Here is a 25110-nt window from a genome sequence, read left to right as displayed (position 1 = left end):
CTTATTTAGGAACACAGGTCTCTGTGTTCATGCAGAAAGCCCATCCCCCACACAGTTAGAAAACACCCCCTAGGGAAACATTTACCCCTTTGATCACCCCTGGTGTTAACCCCTTCCCTGCAAGTGTCATTAGTACAGTAACTGCATATTTTTGCACTGATTACAGTGGTAATGTCACTGGTCTCCCCCAAAAGTGTCAGTTAGGTGTCCGATCTGTCTGCCGCAATCCAAAAAAAAAAAAAAAAAAAAAAAAAAACGCTGATCGCCGCCATTACTAGTAAAAAAATAAAAAAAAAATATATAAAAATGTCAAATCTATCCCCTAGTTTATAGACACCATATTTTTTGTGCAAACCAATCAATATACAATCATTGGGATTTTTTTTTTTTTTACCCAAGAACATGTAGCAGAATACATATTGTCCTAAAATGATGAAAAAAAAAAAAAAAAAACGAACAATAAAACGCATTAATCGATCATTAAATGATGGTCGATCGTATGCTCTCACGGCTTGAGTGTTTGTTTTTTCAAAAATGATTTGAACGATTTTTTGTATAGTGTATGGCCAGCATTAGCCTTGGGCAGTGACGGAAAACCTTGGCACCCCAGATGTTTTGGAACTACATTTCCCATGAGGCTCATGCACTCTGCAGTTTTAGTTAAGCATCCTGCGAAATGTAGTTCCAAAACATCTGGGGCACCAAGGTTCGCCATCACTGGTAGGGGCTCATGCACACAGGCACTTTTTTTTTTTTTTTTTTCTGCGCCAGGGACACATAGTTGCAACATACAGCCAATCAGAGCAATCCATGGCTGTATGTGGGTTTTCAGTGCTATTTGCATAAACCTGGGTACGCAGTGCCAGGACAAGGTCATCCAGCGCCCAGGGCAAGGATGCCAAACTGCGCCCCCCCTTCTCTTAGTGTTGGGAACAAGGCACCCCCCCATCCCAGCAATAAACCATTGCGTCCAGGGCAGCCGCCCCTCCTGCCCACCCCTTGTCCCAGCCCTGTGGGTACACATGTGGGCATACAACACTGGACACAGCCAGCATAAATACATGGTACAAAGCTTAGGCATATTTACAAACATTAAGCCCCCTAACCTGATAAAAGGTCTTTCCTATCCGCCTCCAAAACAAAAAAAGTGTACTGTCCCTTTAAGTGAAAGAATCAGACAGATGTGTGCTGGTGACACACCTACGATTGTCCTCATGGTGTCACACATATAATGACAGTGCCTTGTGGTGTCACTCACCCTCCTGCTCCCCATTCTCCGGCTCCCTGTACACAGTCAGGGGAACACTCTTCAGGCATGGACTGGACTTTCTCCGGATGGCAGCTCTCCTGAACTTATCGGAGCTCATGCTGCAGCCGCTGGGGGCTTCACTCCGCACTGCTCAGCTCACTTCTCCGCTGGGTGACAGTCCGCAGGGATCCCCCGGAGAAGCTCTAATACTCCATACAGCCGGCGGCCGGACCTCTGCAGCTCCCGGGGAACGGATGGTCATAGAACGGCTCCTGGAGACGTCTCAGGTTAGAGGGGAGGAGTGACAGTACAGGAGGCCCCGCCCACTCCTAGCCACTCCCTCACCTGGGGACCTTCTCACCTGGGCTTCCCCCAGCGCACACATCACACTGAGGTTGCTATAGAATAGAGGCTTCATTCTAATTATAGATGACCAATCACACTTCACCCTGCAAATAGAACCGCATCACCTTATACTTCAGTATATTATTATTGTATTATACAGGTATATGGGGCCAGCAGTTTGCACAGCGTTTTATAACATAACCTCGTGATATATTATTATATCTGCAATGCTGCCGGATTTCTCTCCTTGTGAAGATTCCGCTTCCAGGTTCCCACTTGTGCTGCTGCGTAATCCTGGGTTTTTGTAGCGCACCTGCAACTGATGCGTTTTTCATTCATACTGCCGCGACCTGAAAATCGCACGACTGACGCGGAGACAGACATGTGCAATTTGTTTCCTTTACAAATTCGTTTTCCGACTATATTAAGCCTATTCGTCCATTCAGGAGCATCCAAATAAACGAAAGACTTTTTTTTGACGAATGCGTACGAAAACAAATTGTCAGAAAGAACGAAAACCCGAAAATACAAAAACCTGAAAGAACGAAAAACAATCCGGCCTGCAAGTTTAATGAATCGATTGCATTCGGAAAATTTCCTTTCTGTATTTTCGTTCTTTCTGACTATTCGTTATCGCTAAATATAAAAAAATAATTGATGAATGCATTTCTATTCGTATTTCTTTTGGATATATTCGGATTCATTTGATTTTCGGATTGGCAGTGTTAGCTTGTTATCTCTGGCCAATGAGCTTGTGCCTTAGGGCCGGTTCACACTAGTGCAATGGCAGACGTCGCATGTGATTCGCACCGCATTGCTGTGCAGATCACATGCGGAGTCTGTGCGATGCAAATTCAGCCATATAAACTGTATGGCCGAATTCGCATCGCATTCGGACCAAACTCGTGCAGGACCTTTTTTTGTCCGCACCTGAATCAAATCGCATGGCTGTTCATATCCATGCCCTCTGATTCTGCAAAGCCCGCTGCGTTTTGCAAACTGATTGCGGGGTATTATTAACTTAACATACACTTCGCAATCAGTTTGCATGAACTGGTTGCGATTTTGATGCGGTGCAAATTTGCAACAAATTCACTGTGAATTCCCACCGCATCTCGTGTGAACCAACACTTTTTCCTTTGTGTGTTTTTCTGTGTCAGACTGCATTCCATCCAGGGTCCAGACAGGGTGTGGTGGGCTGGGGGCACTGTTTTGTTGGATTTATTGATTACGAATACAACCACCAATGTCCGAATGAATGAAGGGTCCGAGCCCGAAGTAATGAATGCCGTATGATCGTATCTATAACAATGGAACGTAACGAATGCATCCGTAGTTATGTATTATCCAAAGTAACGAATGCCGTATCTAAACCAATGGAACGTAAGGAAGTTACAATTGCATCTGAAGTTACGTGTTATCCAAAGTAACAAATGCCGTATCTAAACCAATGGAATGTAACAAATGCGTCCGAAGTTACGTATTATCCAAAGTAACGACTGCTCTATCTAAACGAATGGAACGGAACAAATACGAATGCATCCGAAGTTTCATATGATCCGAAGTAACAAATGCCGATCATAACGAATGATTCGATAAACTAAAAAAAAAAAAAAAAAAAAAATGAATGAAACGAAACAAAACAATTTTTTTGATAGTGCACATGTCTATGGTGAGACTTTGCCAGGAGACCTCCTGGCGACCTAAAGCGGAGTTCCACCCTTAAAAAAAAAATTTCACTCTCCGCTTGCTCTTAATAACCTGTAAAACAAATAGATAATATTTTTTTTTTTTTTTTATTCACTTACCTTCTTTTTAAAGAAAATATACATACCTATCTTCCTTTTACTTTTTTCCTGCACAGGAAGGCTGGTTTCATGCGGGTGGGCTCTGTAATGCACATCCATCTGCACAGCAAAGGATCTCTCCACTGATCCCCGCTGAGAAGGCAAATGACAGGTCCATGTCCGCTCTGCTCTGCAGAGCAGACACGGACAGAGCCCGCTGTTCTCTATGGGACTATCAGCTGGTAAACAGAACGCCTGTCCATTCGTATCTGTCGTCTGATCCAATCCACCAGACGGATGTCTGCTAACATCTCCCGCTCCAATAAAAGCAATGGCTGATTCGATCAGGTCTGCCTGAAAAACTGACAGACGGACCTGATCGGATCGCACGTGTGAAACCAGCCAAACACACTGTAACTGACTGCACTGCTATGAACTAGGCCTTTGGAACCCAGGCGTTTTTGATGCCAAAAAAAAAAATGCACTGGACTGGATCTGGTGTGAACCAGCCCTTCAGGAATCGCAATGGAATGCGCTTTGTGTTCCTGTGTAAATTACATGCCATCTGGGTGCAGCGCAATTTCAGCTCATTCATTTGAATAAGCTGAAATCACGGCAGACCTCACCAATAGTAGTGCATGCGCTACTTTTGAAAACGCACTGCACCATGTGATCTGGTGCAGACAATTTAACTGCGTTTGTAGCCTGCATTTGGTGTGTTAACACCAACACCCACTGCAGATTGAAAGTGCATTATGTATTGAACACAACGCAGGAAATGTGCACAGAATGCAGGTTTCCTGCACCACGTTCTGGTGTGAACTGGCCCCTAGTCCCATGGGACACATCAAAAATCTACAGTGGTTGTGTTATTTGAGACACATGTCCATGTTTCACAGGTGCAAACTGGGAGTCAGGCAATCAGAAAATACACCTGGAAACGCATGAATGTTTTTGATGCATTTTTTCAATAAAGCATTGTGAAAGCAGCCTAAAAAAACAAAAACACACAAGTGCGTTTTTATTGACTATGATAGAAGTTGCATTTTTGCGGCGTTTTTCAAGTCAAACGCCAAAGATGCAGCAAGCAGGACTTCTTAAAATGCAATGAAGATATGTAAACAGATACAGTGGATAGAGTTTAATGGGAACTTTTTATGCGCTTTTTTTGCGAAGGAAAATGCGTTTTAGAGCAGCAAAAATGCACCAGTGTAAACAGGGCCTCATGTTTTTATTTGTGGGAGTCTCGATTTTGAATTCAAAACTCTGCCAAAAATGCACTAAAAACGCATGTGCATTAGTTTTTCATGCATTTCCCATGTGTTCCTATTGAAGTCTCTGGACAAAAATGGGCTATGCTGCACCAAAGAAGCACCTGCACCTTTTCAAAAATTGCAACTGCCCTATGTTGCATTGATGTGAATGAGCATCATAGAGAATAATGTGATTTCTATTGTCATGCATGGCAGCATTTTAGCAGATGCAGGAGAAAGGGGACATCACCAAAGCCCACCAACGGGGCTCATAAAATGTTTTAAAAAATGCAATAAACATAAAAAATGTAATTGCAAAAAAATAAAAATAAAAAAAGTAAAATTGTAAAAAAATGATAAAAAAAATAAAATTGTAAAAAAATAATATAAAATAAAAAAACTACTGACACCATTACCCCATCAACCCCCCCCCCCTTTTCCCTATTGACACTGCCTACTGCCTAACCCCCCCCCAAAAGCATTGTGAAAAAAAATTAAAAACAAATTAAATTCTAATAAATAAATACATAATAAAAAAAAAAAAAAACTACTGACACCATTTGCTGCTCCGCTAACACTGTCCACTGCCCTACTGACAGCATCCACTGACATTGTGCTGCATGGGTCCAAGAATGTAATGCTGCCCCCCCCCCCCCCCCAAAAGAAAAAATCATGCCCACCAAAAGGCCCCACGTCCATTATTTTATATCATGATAATAAAAAATAAAATAAAATTTATCAGTAAGCCAGATTTACATGCAACAGCACCCCACTTCACACCAGGAGTCCCCCCTTAACATCAGAAGCTCCATACTTAGAACCAGGAGCCCCCTATCAAAAATCAAGAGTCTCCTTTTACATCAGAAGTCCCCCCCTTTACATTAGGAGTCCCCCTTTGCGTCAGCAGTCCCTACTTACATCAGAAGTCTACATTTATGTCAGAATCCCTCTTTACATCAGAAGTCTCCCCCCTCACTTTATGAGTTCTCCCGTGGCTTTGGTTCTTCTACCCCCTTTGCGCATGCCTGTGTCCTCCATGCGAGTGTGCAGGTCTGGCCCCAGAACACACACAGGTTGGTGAGGTTAACAAAAAGCCTGTGGCCCCAACCTCCATCACCACCAGTGGGTGCTCCACACGGAGCGAGCTGAGGAGCCCGCTCAGCTACTGGCACCTTCCTGCCATTGGCTGGGATGGGACAGAGGGCATGCACAACCTGGGGGTATGGGACATCAGAGCGGCCTGGGGGGAATTTGGCACCCTGCCCCCCCTAGGGTGACAACATTTCCAAAATGCTATTCAGGGACAATTTTGCCAAGGACGGACGGGGGGAAATGTAGTCTCAGGGTTGATCAGCGGCGGGGGCGATTTTTCGGGCGAATGGCTGGTGTTCATGCTTGATATGGTGTCAGGATGATAAAACCACATTATTTCTATTACTACATTGTAATATATAATAAAATAGTTCAACTCACCATAATGCAGAATTTGTGGGAACTCTGAGATTGTCACTTGCCACCAGATGCAACGTGACACAGTTGCCTGCCACCAGATGCAGCTTGTCACTTGCCACGTCGCCTGCCACCAGATGGAGCGTGTCACTTTCCACGTCGCCTGCCACCAAATGGAGCATGTCACTTGCCATGTTAGCTTCCACCTGATGCAGCTTGCCACGTCACCTGCCACTAGATGCAGCTTGCCACATTGCCTGCCACCAGATGCAGCTTGCCACTTGTCACGTCACCTTCCACCTGATGCAGCTTGCCACGTCACCTGCCACCAGATGCAGCTTGTCACTTGCCACGTCACCTTCTACCTGATGCAGCTTGTCACTTGCCACGTCGCCTGCCACCAGATGCAGCTTGTCACTTGCCACGTCGCCTGCCTTCAGATGCAGCGTGTCACTTGCCATGACCTGCCTTCGGATGCAGCTTGTCACTTGCCACGTCGCCTGACACCAGATGCAGCTTTTCACTTGCCACCTCGCCTTCCACCTGATGCAGCTTGTCACTTGCCACTATCATGTGCCACCAGAGAGAGGGCAGGGAGAGAAAGAGAGAGGAGAGGCAGAGAGAGAGGGGGGGCTGTCTGTCTGCTGCTTAATTTTCCCGCCCTTACATCCCAGATGCAGTACACTGGCAGAGAGAGAGGGGCAGGAGAATGTATGGGCATGTGTGGGACAAGCTCAGGGACGCTATAGGGAGCAGTGTGCGGATCCCCTCCTTCTAGGACAGCTGTCACCCGCTGCCCGCACAGTAACAATCGGGAGAATGGAGCGGCAGCGTCCGTTAGAGGACTTCTGTCCCCGCCCACCACCTATCACGGAGCCAAAGGAAGTGCTCCAAAACGCTGTTGGCTCTGTGCTACAGGTGGTGGGCAGGCCGGGAGAGAGAAGAAGCCTGCAGCTTTGGCCGCAGCTGGGAAGCCCGAAGTTCCCCGAACCCTGCAGCTCCCAGCACACATGACAATGCCTCTCCTCCGCTCCACATACCGCCCGTGCTTCTCTCTCCTCTGCTCCACATACCGCCCGTACTTCTCTCTGCTCCGCTCCACATACCGCCCGTGCTTCTCTTTTCTGTGCTCCACATACCGCCCATGCTTCTCTTCCAATCCGCCACTGATTTGCCGCCCCTATCAGAGTGCCGCCTGGGTCCAATGGACCCACCGGGACCCATGGTAGGGCCGGCCCTGGCTAGAGTCATTGAACAGGGCAGAGGAAGTGAATGTTTTTACTAAGGGATATAAGGAGAAATCTTTCCAAACAACACTTGAACATAGGGACAAGCAGAAACTGTCACAAAAGTTCAATGTAAGTTCTCTTTCTCAGTGGGACAATTTCCACTTTGCAAAGACAGGCAGATGGGGGTAGTATCCAAGTTTACTATGAGTCATATGGATTCATGGCTGTCAAAACCTTACTTTTGCTGTTGCCATCCCTGATTGCAAGGGCTGAACATCATGCATATACCTCAGTAAATTTTGGTACTATCCTGTCAGACTCTATAGTGTTACACCCTAGAGTCCATTATGTTCTGATGGTATATGAATCTGGACAACCTCAGATGATTGATGCTAACGGGTGCTGGAGAAAGAAAGGTGTTGTGCTATATCAAAGAAAACAGGACAGAGTCTCGAGTCAGCAATGCTGTCACAGGAAGGGGTCATGCCTAATGGATGCCAAGGTATTGTCCCAACCTGTACTATACAAAGTTAAAAATACTTGAGACCAGGGTACTGGTGCTGGTATCAAATGTCTAGTGATGCACTGTATTCAGCGTCAGGTTAAATTGTACTCAGCGGGGTACACTACCTCAGGGGGTCCATTGTACATCTTCTCTTGTCCTTGGCATTGATATAGCAGAAACACCGGGACATGCCCCTACTACCCCAGAGAAAAGACTTTATATCAAACCTGACACCCCTTTACACCTACAGAAACTTCCTTTGGGATTTGGAGTTAAAAGTTTGGTAGTTAGACCTTGGGCAACAAGCGCCCACAGTTTGCGCAGTGCATTAATAGAAGAACCCTACTCAAGGGGTTTATAATCTAAGGGGAAGGGGCGGTACAAAAGGTAATAGCTGCAGGGGGAAATGATCTCATGAAGCTGGCTGAGGTAAAGTTTTAGGTGGAGGCAGAGTAGCCTTCCCTGAATAAATGAGTTTTCAGGGATCACCTAGTGGTGGACAGGGTAGGAGCTGGCTGAACATACTGGGGTAGGGAATTCCAGAGGTTCTGGAGCAGTCCTGATGGTGAGCCTGGAGGAGGTAACAAGGGAGCTGGAAATCAGGATGTCTTAGGAGGAGCGGAGTGGACCATTTGGATTCTGGACCATTTGGATCTGTTTACCTGTTGATCAGTAATGTGGGAGAGGAGTTAGTGATTCTTTTTTCTCTTTACTTTATTTGTTGCTAAGTTGCTGCTGCAATAGCTGCAGTGTATTTTTTTTCAAGGCACTTTACAATTATAATAATTTTTTTTGGACAGTTATGTATTTAGTTTTTTTTTAACAAGTTAATTTACCACTTTACCACCGGAGGATTTTGCTGTCTTACGTCCAGGCCTCTTTTTGCAATTTGGCACTGTGTGACTTTAACTGACAATTGTGCGGTCATGCAACGCCGTACCCAAACAAAATTTACGTCCTTTTTTCCCACAAACAGAGATTTCTTTTGGTGGTATTTGATCACCTGTCTGATTTTTACTTTTTGCGCTATAAACAAAAAAGAGCGACAATTTTGAAAAAATAACAATATTTTTCAAATTTTTTTTATATGAAATTCCCCCAAAAAAAAGTAAAAATCAAAATTTTTTAACATTTTAGGCCAATTTGTTTTCTGCTACATATTCTTGGTTAAAAAAATCGCAATAAGCGTATTTTGATTGGTTTGCGCAAAAGCTACTAACTACGGGAAATTTATGTCATTTTTATTGTTTTTTTTTTTTTAACTAGTAATGGCGGCGATCTGCGATTTTTTTTTGCGGGACTGCGACAGATCGGACCCTTGACTGACATTTTTGACACTTTTGGGGGTACCAATGACATTACTACAGTAATCAGTGCTCTAAATATGCACTGTTACTGTAAAAATGACACTGGCAGGGAAGGGGTTAACTTTTATTGGTGATCAAGGGGTTAATGTATGCCTGGTGCTTACTAACGTGTGTGGGGGGAGGGGACTGAGTGACACAGGCACAGATCGCAGGTTCAGCTATGCTGAATCCTGTAATCTGTCCCTGCCTGTCACTTAGGAGATCTGCCCGCTTTGTTTACACAAGCGGGCGGATTTCCACACTCGATCCCCGACGATCGGGGAAGAGAGGCGGTGATCACCGCCTCTCTTCCCCTGGCCCGACTCCCGCTGTGACTGAATACAGCGGGAGCGAGCCTCCGGCTGCGCCGCGCCTCCCGCAAGGGGAGGAGTCCAGCGACCTAGGTCTACGTCGCTGGACGATAACGAGCCACTTTTCCGCAGTACGGTCAATGTGACCGGTTGGCAAGTGGTTAATAATTTTTTTTTTTTGTAGTAAGAATACAGATTCAATGCTCTTTGACATAAAGTGAAAATTGTGTGATAACCGTTCTGGTTGAAGCAGCATTAAATCTGTAAGGTAATTTATTTTGCTAGTTTTTTTTCCTCTTTTCTTCCTTTTTTGTTTCATATTCTTATCTTTAATTATTTTAAGGGACATTACCAGTCCATTAGCTGATAGTGTTCTTCTATACCTTTTTTTTTATATCAAGAAAAAACTTTATTAAACTTTATAAACAGCACACAAAAAACAAACAAAACAGAGTCCAGAGCAAACAGGTCATAGTCTACAAGGATCAAGCACATATGGAACAGGTGTCAATAGTAATGAAAACCTTACATCAATGACCTCCACAGACAGTATGATAAACAAGCAAAATTCCGCCTCAGCCGCTCCCGCCCCCCCCCCCCCTGCCCTCCAGAGTGAAGGAACAATCAAGTCAAAACACAAGACAAATCCCGACAGGTCTTTGTTCCCCATCCTTTACACCACCCCAGCCATTATACTGTCAAGTATCAGGTCTACCGGGGTCATGCCCGGCACAGCCAACCAGGTAGCCCACAACCTTTCAAATTTACCTGGACTGCCCCTATGTTGATATATGTACTTTTCCAATCTAAGTGGGTCTCCTATTGCAGCAACCCATTCCCTAACCAGAGGGGCTCTCAGGGAAATCCAGTGCCGCAAAAGTAATTTCCTTGCCTAGAACAATGCCCGGCCGATAGCCTGCTGAGCCGGCACCGAGGCCTGAACTCCTCCCATGATGCCCAGCAAGCAGACTTTAGGATCCTCCGGCAGCTGGACCCCTGAACGCCCCCGAAAGCGTATCAAGCATACCCTTCCAATATGCGTGAAGCTTGGGGCAACTCCAAAGGAGATGCACCAAGTCCCCATGATCCTGATAAGGGGGGTTGTGATGCGCTTCGCGGTGTTACAAAATATATTAAAGTGCTTGTGTGTAATAATTCACCTCTAAAATCAATGATCTGTGTATAAAATTCATACAATCCTGTTACATATATTCCAAACTATATCTTATTGTATGTAAAATAAATATAAAGTCCTTAATAGATATCATGTGACTTTGTTGAAAAAAAATAATAAAAAAATATAATATTAAAATTGTTTAGTGCTTCTTCTACATGCCTCTAAAAAGTGCTCTGTGCATTCAGTGATAAAGAATGAAATGTAAATCAATAAAAATTCCAGCAATAAATTCCAATATATCAAATATGTGCAAAATCGCAAATGCACATATTGCTGATTACAAAACGGTGCTTCAAACAGTTCTCAGTCAGATGGCTGTACCATCAGCCTCATTCCATCAAAAAAAATACATTCAATAAACCAGTGATTATATAATGTGATTTCTTTTCCTCCACCTTGTGCCGTGGTGTCACTTCTAGGTGTGCTAAATTCTCACCTCAAAACAGAGGGTAATACGCCTGTATTATCTCTCTGGATAGACGGTGATCACTTTTCTTCCTTTATTCCAGCGTGGTGTCTAGTATCTGCAATCTCTTCCCTGGGGTTTCTGTGTTACTTCCCAACCCTGTCCTGTCTGTGGGGGTCTTTTTATGCCTTCATTTGAATGAGACTTCTTTGGGTGAATGTCACCTCCTTAGGGCTCATTAAAATTATCGGGCCATCATTGTACAGTATTATAAACTTTTATTCCAAAAAATATAGCAGACTTACATTAAAAAACGTATTATCCAGTGTTCAGACAACGCCGTGGGAGCTCTGTCCCGTACTGCACGTCACTTCCGGTTCCGGGTTCCTACGCGTTACGTCACGGAGTCACGTGACTTCCTCAGGGAATGCCCATCAAGGGATGTGATGTGCTGTTTATGCCGGCCAATCCGGAAATCCTATAATCGCCATCTTTGAAGATCCTTCTACATGTATCGTGGTGGACGTGTCTAATCTGCCATTTTAGAAGATCTATTGCCCAATTGTTGTTACTGGTTACGAATATACATGTTGCAGGTGGATCTCATTCTATAATTACTTCTCATTCTTATTCTATATATACCGGAAGTGAGGTTTTATAACTATTTCTGAAAATTCCTTAATACATCTAAAATACATAATGTGACATAAAACAACTGCTTGATATCCTCTTGATATAATTAATATGATACTCTAAAATCTATATTTAATGTTATTCCATAAAACCGTTAATACATATAAAAATGTCCAATGTATGAGAAAAGGGAAACAATTACCGGGATGTCTTATTTTAAATTGTAATGATCCAAACTGTTTTTATTTTTATCTTTATCTACGTATGCATCTATCTATATTCTGATGAGTATCTGATTCTATATATTATCCTATGTGGTGATATTCCATGTTTGATAAATGTGAGGGATTTTTTTATTTTCTTAGGACACCATTTTTATTTCTTCCAAATGTGTTAATATGCTGCTTTCTGACAAAAAATCTTCTTCTTGTTACTTTTCTACATAAAAATGTTTATTAATTTAATATTTCTTGAATTATTTTTTAAAACATTTTTTATTTTTTTGGTAAGAAAAAAATATTAAGGTAGGTGAGGGGAAATTTTGTTAAAACCTATATAAATCTAAAATCAATTCCTACTTCTATGTGTAAAAGGTTCTTTCTGGAAGGAATAAAAAAATGTAAATAGTTAAAAATCGCTAATAAAACAGTTCAAATCGAACTCGACATTAAGACCGTTGGGAGTAAAAGAATCCATTTTAAAAATCCATTGTGATTCTTGCTTACTTAAAGTGCGAGTTTTATGGCTACCTCTCCAATGTCTTTTATATGGTACTATGCCCCAAAATTTCATTTGTGAGGGGTCTTTCTGATGGTATTTGGCAAAATGTTTTGAGACATTATGTTTGTCACTACCTTTTATTATGTTCTGTACATGCTCTTTTATCCTACTTCTTAGTAATCTTTTTGTTCTGCCTACGTATTGTAGCCCGCATCTACATTCCAGGGCATAGACTGCTCCTACTGTATTGCAGCTTATAAAGTCTTTAACCACTTTACCCCCGCTCACTTTGCTGCTACTGCAGCAAAGTGGCTCGTTCCCGTCCAGCGACGTAGACCTACGTCGCTGGACTCCTCCCCTTTTCAGTCATCGCCGCTGCTCTTACCCGATCATCGGGGATCGAGTGTGGAGATCCGCCTGCTGTGTGTAAACACAGTGGGCGGATCTCTGAAGTGACAGGCAGGGTCAGATTGCAGGGTTCAGCATAGCTGAACCCTGGATCTGTCCTTGTGTCACTCTGTCACCTCCCCACCTCCCCCCACACACGTCAGTAAGCACCAGGCATACATTAACCCCTCCCTCTCCAATAAAATTAACCCCTTCCCTGCCAGTGTCATTTTTACAGTAACAGTGCATATATATAGCACTGATTACTGCAGTAATGTCACTGGTACCCCCAAAAGTGTCAAAAATGTCAGTCAAGGGTCCGATCTGTCCGCCGCAATGTCGCAGTCCCGCAAAAAAAATCGCAGATCGCCGCCATTACGCGTTAAAAAAAAAACACCAAAAATGACAGAAATCTTTCCCTTTGTTAGTAAACGCAATAACTTTTGCGCAAACCAATAAAAATACGCTTATTGTGATTTTTTTACCAAAAATATGTAGCAAAAAACAAATTGGCCAAAAATTAAAAAAATTTTGATTTTTACATTTTTTTGGGGGGGAATTTCATATAAAAAATGTGAAAAATATTGTTATTTTTTCAAAATAAACGCTCTTTTTTTGTTTATAGCGCAAAAAGTAAAAATCGCACAGGTGATCAAATACCACCAAAAGAAAGCTCTGTTTGTGGGAAAAAAAGGACGTAAATTTCGTTTGGGTACAGTGTCGCACGACCGCGCAATTGTCAGTTAAAATTGCACAGCGCCGAATCGCAAATAGTGGCCTGGACGGAAGACTCAAAGATTTTTTCTTTTGGACGTTTTGTTCTCTGGCATGCGAAGCACCTTTTGCATGGGAAGAAACCTTTTCCCGTGAAGAATGAGAATGTTTTCTTAGGGGGATCTATTATTGTTTTCACAACTTTATTCTTTACTGTAGGTGCCTTTCTATACACAAATTTTGGTTTTTCTGGTATATTGTCCTTTAGATGCCTATCTGCTTTCAGGATATACCAGTGTTTTTTTTTTATTATTTTCTCCACTGCCTTATGTTGCATATTATATTCCAATATGATTGGTAGATTGTCCATATAGTTATTCTTCCTTTCCTTTGTTCTCATTAATTCCGTTCTTTGTGTATTCTTAACTTCTGCAATTTTCTTGTCAATGAACTAATTTTCATATCCTTTGTCCTTAAATCTTTGTCCTACAATTTTTGCTTGATCTTCAAAATCGTTCTCAATTGTATAGTTTCTCTTTAGTCTGAGTAGTTGGCCTTTTGGTATATTCCATAGCCAATCCCTATGGTGGCAGCTGCCCATAGGTAGGTAGCTATTTCTGTCAACCTCCTTAAAATGAGTTTTTGTGTAGATTCTTCCTTCTTCCTGTAAAATTGAGAGGTCTAGGTATGTTATTTCATCTTCATTGATATTCCATGATAATTTAATATTTTTATCATTGGTGTTCAAATTAATAAGAAATTCTTCTAGTGTATCCTTTGAGCCATTCCACAGTATTAGGCCATCTTCAATAAATCTGTTGTATAATATTAGTTTGGGTGGTTTGTTCTTATACATCGCTTCCTCTTCCCATTGGGCCATGAAAATGTTTGTGATACTTGGTGCAAGTTTTGCGCCCATCGCTACGCTGATATTTTGATGGTAGTATGTGTTTTGATACCAGAAATAATTCTTTTTTAAACAAAACTCCAAACATTTAATCAGAAATATGATGAACCGAAAGCTATCCAAATAGGTCTAAAAAAAACTAGCTGAAAGACAAGATGTAGTAATAAGGCCCGCAGACAAAGGGGGAGGAATAGTGATTCTAGCTAAAGAAAAATACCAGGAAACCATGACAAATATGCTAAATGATGGAGACACCTACACAAAATTGATGAGTAACCCTATATATAAACACAAGAAAGAACTTGAACAACTAATACATTTGGGATTGAAAAAAGAAATACTAAATAAGAAGGAAGCAAAATACCTAATACCTGAAGCATGCAGAACACCGATCATCTACACACTGCCTAAAATACACAAAAATAAGGAGAACCCACCACCAAGACCTATAGTAACTTGTATCGATTCCCTCACAATGAGACTAGGACAGTATATCGAAGGATTCCTGCCACCAATTATTCCAAACACAAAAGCATTCATCAAAGACACAAAACACGTTTTACAGATATTGGAGGAGATTCCAAGATATGAGAACAAAATCCAGATGGTCACAATAGATGTCACCTCTTTATACACAATAATACAGCACCATGAAGCATGTGAAGCCACAAAATGGGCTCTAAGAGAATACACCGAATTAATCTGCAAACAAAGGAAATTTCTGATTAAATGTTTGGAGTTTTGTTTAAAAAAGAATTATTTCTGGTATCAAAACACATACTACCATCAGAAAATCTGCACCAAGTATCGCAAACCCAATGGCCCAATGGGAAGAGGAAGCGATATATAAGAACAAACCACCCGAACTAATATTATACAACAGATTTATTGATGATGGCCTAATACTGTGGAATGGCTCAAAGTATACACTAGAAGAATTTCTTATTAATTTGAACACCAATGATAAAAATATCAAATTATCATGGAATATCAGTGAAGATGAAATAACATACCTAGACCTCTCAATTTTACAGGAAGAAGGAAGAATCTACACAAAAACTCATTTTAAGGAGGTTGACAGAAATAGCTATCTACCTATGGGCAGCTGCCACCATAGGGATTGGCTATGGAATATACCAAAAGGCCAACTACTCAGACTAAAGAGAAACTGTACAAATGAGAACGATTTTGAAGATCAAGCAAAAATTGTAGGACAAAGATTTAAGGACAAAGGATATCAAAATTAGTTAATTGACAAGAAAATTGCAGAAGTTAAGAATACACAAAGAATGGAATTAATGAGAACAAAGGAAAGGAAGAATAACTATATGGACAATCTACCAATCATATTGGAATATAATATGCAACAAAAGGCAGTGGAGAAAATAATAAAGAAACACTGGTATATCCAAAAAGCAGATAGGCATCTAAAGGACAATATACCAGAAAAAAACAAAATTTGTGTATAGAAAGGCACCTACAGTAAGGAATAAAGTTGTGAAAACAATAATAGATCCCCCTAAGAAAACATTCTCATTCTTCACGGGAAAAGGTTTCTTCCCATGCAAAAGGTGCTTCGCATGCCAGAGAACAAAACGTCCAAAAGAAAAAATCTTTGAGTTCACAGCAACAAGCAATGGAACAAAATACAAAATTAAAGACTTTATAAGCTGCAATACAGAAGGAGCAGTCTATGCCCTGGAATGTAGATGCGGGCTACAATACGTAGGCAGAACCAAAAGATTACTAAGAATTAGGATAAAAGAGCATGTACAGAACATAATAAAAGGTAGTGACAAACATAATGTCTCAAAACATTTTGCCAAACACCATCAGAAAGACCCCTCACAAATGAAATTTTGGGGCATAGTACCATATGAAAGACATTGGAGAGGTAGGCATAAAATTTGCACTTTAAGTAAGCTAGAATCACAATGGATTTTTAAAATGGATTCTTTTACTCCCAAAGGTCTTAATGTCGAGTTTGATTTGAACTGTTTTATTAGTGATTTTTAACTATTTTTATTTTTTATACCTTCCAGAAAGAACCTTTTACACATAGAAGTAGGAATTGATTTTAGATTTATATAGGTTTTAACAAAATTTCCCCTCACCTACTTTAATATCTTTTTCTTACCAAAAAAATAAAAAATGTTTTAAAAAACCATTCAAGAAATATTAAATTAATAAACATTTTTATGTAGAAAAGTAACAACAACAAGATTTTTGTCAGAAAGCAGCATATTAACACATTTGGAAGTTGTTTTATGTTGCATTATGTATTTTAGATGTATTAAGGAATTTTCAGAAATAGTTATAAAACCTCACTTCCGGTATATATAGAATAAGAATGAGAAGTAATTATAGAATGAGATTTACCTGCAACATGTATATTCGTAACCAGTAACAACAATTGGGCAATAAATGGCGGATTAGACACGTCCGCCACAATACATGTAGAAGGATCTTCAAAGATGGCGATTATAGGATTTCCGGCTTGGCCGGCATTAAAAGCACGTCACATCCCTTGATGGGCATTCCCTGAGGAAGTCACGTGACTCTGTGACATAACGCATAGGAACCCGGTATCGGAAGTGACGTGCAGTATGGGACAGAGCTCCCACGGCGTTGTCTGAACACTGGATAATACGTTTTTTAATGTAAGTCTGCTATATTTTTTGGAATAAAAGTTTATAATACTGCACAATGATGGCCCCATAATTTTAATGAGCCCTAAGGAGGTGACATTCACCCAAAGAAGTCTCATTCAAATGAAGGCATAAAAAGACCCCCACAGACAGGACAAGGTTGGGAAGTAACACAGGAACCCCGGGGAAGAGATTGCAGATACTAGACACCACGCTGGAATAAAGGAAGAAAAGTGATCACCGTCTATCCAGAGAGATAATACAGGCGTATTACCTTCTGTTTTGAGGTGAGAATTTAGCACACCTAGAAGTGACACCACGGCACAAGGTGGAGGTAAAGAAATCACATTATATAATCTCCGGTTTATTGAATGTATTTTTTTTGATGGAATATGGCTGATGGTACAGCCATCTGACTGAGAACTGTTTGAAGCACCGTTTTAGATTAGACATTCAGCAATATGTGCATTTGCGATTTTGCACATATTTGATATATTGAAATTTATTGCTGGAATTTGTATTGATTTACATTTCATTCTTTATCACTGAATGCACAGAGCACTTTTTAGAAGCACGTAGAAGAAGCACTAAACAATTTTAATATTATATTTTTTTATTATTTTTTTTCAACAAAGTCACATGATATCTATTAAGCATTTTATATTTATTTTACATACAATAAGATATAGTTTGGAATATATGTAACAGGATTGTATGAATTTTATACACAGATCATTGATTTTAGGAGGTGAATTATTACACACAAGCACTTTAATATATTTTGTAACACCCCGAAGCGCATCACAACCCCCCTTATTAGTATCTTACAAAACTGTTTCATAGTACCAGTTCCTGTGGTGCAGCATTAGGGTGGCTGGAAGAATCCAAGATAACGCAGGAACCATATATAAATATATATATATAAAGTCCCCATGATCCCTCATGCATCTGCCACATGTTGGAGAATATCTCCTGCCCATCCTATACAATCTGGCTGGGGTGTAGTGAGTTCTGGGCAAAATATACAATTGAGACAATCTTTGAGCTACATTCAAGGAACTCAACTGTACAGCCTGTAGAGCCTCCTCCCATTGTTCATCCTCAAATGCTCCCACATCCCTTTGCCATTGGGGGACCATGCGCAATGGGTGCCGGTCCATAAAGGAGTCCAACAGTAGAGAGTAACAATGCAATATAAAACACTTAAAGTTGTCAACCGTGGACATAAAGTGGAATATAGGCATCGGGGAATATACCCATATGTCGTCCCCCGTCTGAGCCCTAATCGCATGCTGAAGCTGTAGATAGTAAAAATGCATGGACTGCGGGAGACGGAACGTCTCCCTCAGCTCACCAAGTGATCAGAGCACTCCATTGCGGAAGATGTGTTTCAGATGGGAAATGCCATAAACCAACCACCTGGCACCATAGGGTCATTTAGCCACTTCCGGGTACCTAGCAAATAGGGCTGATTCCGGTATATCCCGCCACCTGCTGTAGGCCTTATTCCATGTTTGCTGCTTGAGGACATATGTTGTGAACTTTTTACTAGATTTCCCCAGCCGTAAAGATTCCAAGAGGGCCGCTAACTCCAACCGACCCACAGTGTGGACCAGAAGGCATGCAACCGATCATTCCCCTTTCTCACCCATGACACAGGCAATATGCTGAAGCTGGGAGGCCAAGTAGTACAACCATGGATTAGGCACCGCTAACCCTCCCAAGTCCTTGGGTCGTTGAAGGTGTTCTAGCTTAATTCTGGGGTTTTTGGATAATGGATCTAAAGATAGAGTTGACAATGCGAAACAATCGCAGGGGAACAATTACCGGGGAGCTGTGGAGAGCATACAATAGTTGAGGCATAAGAATAATTTTTATGAGGTTGGCTCTGCCTGGCAACGACGGGCGTAGCCTAGACTAAATTTTAACTTTTTCGGGGAATCTCGCAAGTAAAGGTAAATTAAGGTGTGCATAATCCAATGGTTCCAGGGTTACCTGTATTCCTAAATAGCGAAATTCAGAGGAGAGGGGAATCCCAGCCACCCCCACATTCTGACAACCCTGGGTATCATCCAATAGCATCAGGGAGGACTTAGACCAGTTGATAAGCAGTCCCGAATAGGAGCCAAAGTTTGTTATGACAGGCATCGCCTCCGACAGGGATCTAGAAGCATTGCCCAGCATCAGCATGGTGTCATCAGCGTAAAACATAATCTTTTCCTCTAAGGGGCCATATTTAAAACCCACTATTTCCCAATTAGACCTAATGAGGGCAGCAAGGGGTTCTATAGCCAGGGCAAAAATTAGGGGGGACAGGGGGCACCCATGCCTTGTGCCTCTATGGAGGGAGAAAGAGCCAGACATTTTGCCACCTTCCCTAATAGCAGCCATAGGGGCATGATATAGGAGTTTAACCCATGAAATTAAATTCTCTCCAAATCCAAACCTGTTCATAACCGCCCACAAGTAGTCCCATTCTACACTATCAAACGATTTTTGCGCGTCAAGGGAAAGTAACGCCCTATGACCCACCAATGTCCGCCGGGGACTGTAAGTTCAAAAACAGTAGACGGAGGTTGATGGAGGTTGACTTCTGTGGCATAAAGCCTGACTGATCAGAGTGAATGATGGAAGCAACCACCTGATTGAGCCGCATAGCCAGGGCCTTCGCCAAAATTGTTATGTCACTTTGTAGAAGAGAAATAGGACGGTAGGAGCCCGGATCCAAACCATCCTTATCCGGTTTCAACAAAAGGACAATGTTAGCCTTACACATCGAGGGAGACAGCCGCATATTCTGCTTTGCCTCTAGAAAGTCCTCCAGAAGATGGGGCAGCGTCTCCTCCGCATACTCTTTATATACCTCTATCGGTATCCCATCCTCCCTGGGAGCCTTGGAATTGGGGAAAGCAGATGAGGCGCACTGTAGCTCCTCCAAAGTCAGAGGAGCCTCAAGCAGGGCCCTCTCCGACTCCGATAAGGAAGGCAGTGGAATGGCACCCACATACTCCAAAAGTTCCGCATCAGAGTGACCCTGTTGGGATTGGTACAGTGAAGCATAATAGGACACCAAGACCTCCATAATCTGATCAGGGGTATTAACTACACGACCCTCCCCTCCCCTTAATGCCCCGTATTGATGGTGATGCCTGATGGGAGTGGGCAATCTTGGCCAAAAGCCTCCCCGTACACTCCCCCTTCTCATAGTAAACCTTTTCCTCTCTGCTCCAGAGGTATTAATACGTAAAAGGGCCTCCTGAGCAGCCAGCCAACCCTCCCTGTTAGTCTGCGAAAGATCTGCTATATAGCGGACCTCAAGGCGATCTGCCAACTCCTCCGCCTGTACCCCCTGGGCAGCCGTGTTTTTCTTAATGACCTGAACTTCAGCAATAAATATGCCCCGCAAGTATGCCTTGAAGGCCTCCCACTGGATTCCCCGCTCCCCCTCAGCAGTGTGCACCTCCCAAAACTCCATCATCTTAGTTCTAACTCGATCATGAGAGGGGAACAGGTGCAACCAGAAAGCGTTCAGTTTTCATGGAGCCCTCTGCAGGGTGGCGCTCGGCCGCACCTCTAGGCACAGCACCAAAGGGGAGTGGTCCGACACGCCCTTGGGTTCATAGCAGATGTCCGCGACATATCTGATAGGGGATGAGGAACAGAGGCACAAATCAATACGAGATAAGGACATATGAGTTTTAGAGAAGCATGAAAAGACCCTGGCGCCTGGATGCCGCAGCCGCCAGAGGTCAATCCAACCCATGTAACGCTCCTGCGTTTCTTATATGGTGTGGATTTTCAGCTGCAGAAATAGTTCCACGTCAGTTGTCATGTAAGAGATATGCTGAGATACCATTCCCAACCTCAATGACTCATCATGTGTGGAAGGTCTTATTTCAGCCAGTAAATACACACAATTAGCAAGCTGGTTCCTAGAGTGACTTTATATATGTGGTAACACAATGATGAAGGTTTGAGGGATAGGTTGAGTGGAGGTGGTAGGTGATAGACGCTTGAAGGTGAGACAGTAGCAGATGGATGCAGGAAGGTTTAGCAATGTTGTATGATAGCAGATGATAGAATAGCAGGTGGACATACAAAAGAGATCAACCCAGTGCAGAAAAGTAGCAGTAGTCTCAAGAGCTAGCAATCTAGTTTATGCAGATGTGATAAACAGTCTATACTATGCAGAGCTAGATAGTGTAAGCTTAGTATAAGTTTATAGAGAATTCCCCTGCGGGGTACTTAGCACTATTAGCGATACAGCCGAAGGGTGGTTCAGGAGAGGCGGATGATCCAGTAGCGGGATACAGGGATCAGCGCAGCGAGGTTCCGTCAGTGAAGTAAGCTTGCAAGCATGGAAGCTTCAAGCAAGGTTAGCATCCAGATAAGGGTGTTTGAACGAACACATGTGAGTGAGAGCCGACGCCTTAAATAGCCATCTAGTCCGGCGCTGAGTGATGACAGCTCCAGTCTTAAAGGTGTATGCGCACCTTTCCAAAAGTAAATGGTAGGGCGCATACACTTGTGGAAAGTGTAATTTAGGGTACCAAAGGTACCGGAACATTACAATACCCCCCCTTTAAGGCCTGCTCCTGAAGGCCTCTGGAGCTGGTTTGTCTGGGTATCTCGCATGAAAATTGCGGATTAATCTAGGGGCATGTATGTCAGAGGTGTTTAGCCAGGTGTCGTCTTGGGGCCCATAGTTCTTCCATCTAACCAAGTACTGAAGTCTTCTTCTGTAGATACGAGAATCCAGAATATCTTTTATCTCGTATTCTTCTCCACTTTCAACTTGTACAGGAGGGGGAGGTGGAATATTAGGCCTTATTCCTTGGTCCGGAACATGGGGTTTTAGTAGCGACACATGGAAAATGGGATGGATTTTTAGGTCCATTGGCAATGTAAGCTGCACTGCAGCTTTTCCAATAAGTTTCTTGATTGGGAAAGGTCCCAAGAACAGAGGTCCAAGCTTTTTGCTAGGGATCTTCAGTCTCAAGTTTTTTGTTGAGAGCCAAACGAGGTCCCCGATAGTATACTGGGGAGAAGGTCTTCTACGAAGATCATAGTACTTCTTTTGTTGACTGTTAGCGTGGGCAATGGTAGTATTTAGTAAACCCAGAGAATCCTTTATTTGGGAAAGATAGTCTGAGGCTACTGGGTTATTTGAAGGAAGGATGCGTGGAGGGAGAATAGAGGAATGGAACCCATAGTTCAAGTAAAACGGACTCTGCTTGGTTGTACTGTGAGTTGCGTTGTTGTAGGCAAATTCTGCCAGGGGGAGAAGATCCAACCAATCATCCTGTTGGTAAGAAGTGTAACAACGTAAATACTGCTCGATGCATTGGTTGACTCTTTCAGTCTGTCCGTTGGTCTGCGGATGGTAAGGAGAAGTGAGCTTCCGCTCAATCCGTAGTATGTGACATAGTTCTTGCCAGAATTTAGAAATAAATTGGGATCCACGGTCAGACAAAAGAGTTTTTGGGATACCATGTAATCTGAAGACATGTTTCATCAGGAGTTCTGCCGTTTGTTTGGACGAAGGTAGTCTGCGAATAGCAATGAAATGTGCCATCTTTGTCAGATGGTCCACTGACACCAAGATGGTATTAAATCCTTTGGAAGGAGGCAATTCTACGATGAAGTCCAATGACAGAACCTCCCATGGAGTTTGGGGTATTGGTAGACTGCATAGTAGGCCGGATGGTCTCGTAGTGTCAATTTTGGACCTGGCACAGACATTGCATGAAGAGACGAATTTTTGTATAGATGTTTTCATGTCAGGCCACCAGAATTGCCGAGAAATCAAATTGAAAGTCTTTGTCATACCCATATGTCCTGCCATAGGCACATCATGCGATAATTCCAAGATCTTGGTGCGTAGGGTAGGTGGTATGTAAAGTTTGTCGTTGTAGTAGAGGAAGCCTTCTGCATCGGTATTTAGTTGTGGTGGGGGTGAATCCAACCTTATACCATGCAGAACCTCTTCCTTCAAGGAACGGACAACTCCAATAATGCGTTTGTGAGGTATTATAGGAACGGAAGGAATTTCAAAGTAATTTTCTTCAGTTAGTCGTGATAGTGCATCCGCCTTTTTGTTCTTATCTGCAGGTGTGTAGGTCACTAGGAAGTTAAACCTTAGAAAGAATAGTGACCATCGTACCTGTCAATGCGAGAGAGTTTTGCTAGTCTGAAGATATTGGAGGTTTTTATGGTCCGTGTATATAATTATTGGTAATTGGGTGCCTTCGAGTAAATGTTGCCAATTCTCCAGAGCCAATTTTATAGCAAGCAGTTCCTTCTCACCCACGGAGTAATTTATCTCGGGACTGCTCAGGGATTTAGAAAAAAAGGCGACTGGATGAAGTGGTGAAGTGGGGGTAGGTCGTTGGGAGAGTATTGCTCCTACTGCCAGGTTTGACGCATCTACCTCCAGAATGTATTGGAGGGATGGGTCTGGATGGCGTAATATGGGAGCGGAAGTAAACCTTGTCTTTAACAAGTGGAAAGCCTTATTTGCTTCTTCTGACCATTTAAATGGTATTTTTATGCTAGTGAGCTGTGTGAGGGGTCTCACAATAGCAGAAAAGTTTTTTATGAACTTCCTGTAGAAATTTGAAAATCCCAGGAATCGCTGTAGCGCCTTGCGTGTAGTTGGTGTAGGCCAATCCTGAATGCAGGATATTTTACTCATGTCCATCTCGATTCCTGTTTTGGATATGATGTAGCCTAGAAAGAGTACCTCATCTTTATGGAACAAGCATTTCTTCAGCTTCACATAAAGATTATGTGCAAGCAATCTCGATAATACAAGTCTTACATGTCTTATGTGTTCAGACAGGGTCCGTGAATATATAAGTATATCGTCCAGATATACCACAACACAGACATCTAGTAAGTCTTTAAAAATATCGTTTATAAATCGTTGGAAAACTGCAGGGGCATTGCATAGGCCGAATGGCATCACAAGATACTCGAACAATCCGTATCTAGTTCTGAACGCAGTCTTCCACTCGTGTCCATCACGGATTAGAATGAGATTGTATGCTCCTTTCAGGTCTAATTTTGAAAAATAGGTAGCTCCACGCACCTGCTCAATGAGCTCAGGGATAAGTGGTAGAGGATAGCGATCTTTTATTGTGATAGCATTCAATTTCCTGTAGTCGATGATAGGTCTGAGACTTGAATCTTTATTGCGAACAAAAAAGAGTCCTGCTGCTGTGGAAGAAGTGGAAGGTCTAATAAAACCTTTTTCCAAGTTCTCATCCAAATAGGTTTTGAGATGGGCAAGTTAATCCTGTGAAAGAGGATAAACATGACCGAACGGCAATTTGCTATTTGGGAGTAGATCAATGCTACAATCATAGTCTCGATGAGGAGGTAATGCTTGAGCATTTTTCTCAAGAAAAACCTCAGAAAGATCCTGATAACATAGTGGTGCAATCTCATCTGTCACCACAGACAGAATCTTCCCGGAAAACGGGAGGTTACACGTTTCCTCGCAATAACAAGAAGGGAAGGTCAAGGACCGTTTCTTCCAATCTATGGTTGGTTGGTGTGTGTGCAACCAGGGAAGTCCCAACACAATGGGAAAGTGGGGTGATGGTATTAAATCGAAGGTAGAAGTCTCCCTATGAGACTCGTTAATAGTGACTAGAAGTGCTTGTGTCTGATCGGTGATCGGACCAGAGGATAACGGAACACCGGTAATAAGACTTACTGAGACAGGTTTGAGTTTAGAAATAATAGGAATTTTATTTAAAGCAGCAAAACATATATCCATATAATTTCCACAAGATCCTGTGTCAATCATGGCCTTAGTAGTAATCCTGTTCTGGTCCCACTGTAATGTCAAAAAAACAGAAATGTAGGGGTTAGTGAATGAAGTTGTCAATCCTCCTAGAGAGACATGTGAACACTCACCCTTCTTTTTGTTGACTAGGGGACAGACGTTTATCTTGTGATCCGGGGATGCACAGTACAAGCAGAGATTTTCATTACGTCTTTTGGCTTTTTCCATAGTTGATAGCGGTGGGCGTATGGT

At 42.4% G+C, this 25110-nt stretch overlaps 1 protein-coding gene across 1 annotated transcript in view; it reads right to left on the bottom strand.

Moving 5' to 3' along the window:
* Nucleotides 1-1381, bottom strand: part of FGD4 (FYVE, RhoGEF and PH domain containing 4) — a 256856-nt gene extending 255475 nt beyond the window's left edge. The window contains exon 1 of the mRNA XM_082255357.1: nucleotides 1259-1381. Coding sequence (XP_082111483.1) covers nucleotides 1259-1367 — 109 coding nt within the window. The 5' untranslated portion in view covers nucleotides 1368-1381. The remainder of the gene's footprint in view (nucleotides 1-1258) is intronic.
* Nucleotides 1382-25110: the final 23729 nt, after the last annotated feature.

Source organism: Pelophylax lessonae (assembly GCF_965119305.1).
Source record: "Pelophylax lessonae genome assembly, chromosome: 4".
NCBI classification, from domain to species: Eukaryota; Metazoa; Chordata; class Amphibia; order Anura; family Ranidae; genus Pelophylax; species Pelophylax lessonae.
The sequence above is the reverse complement of the archived record's forward strand: the minus strand, read 5'-3'. Positions and strand labels throughout refer to the sequence as shown.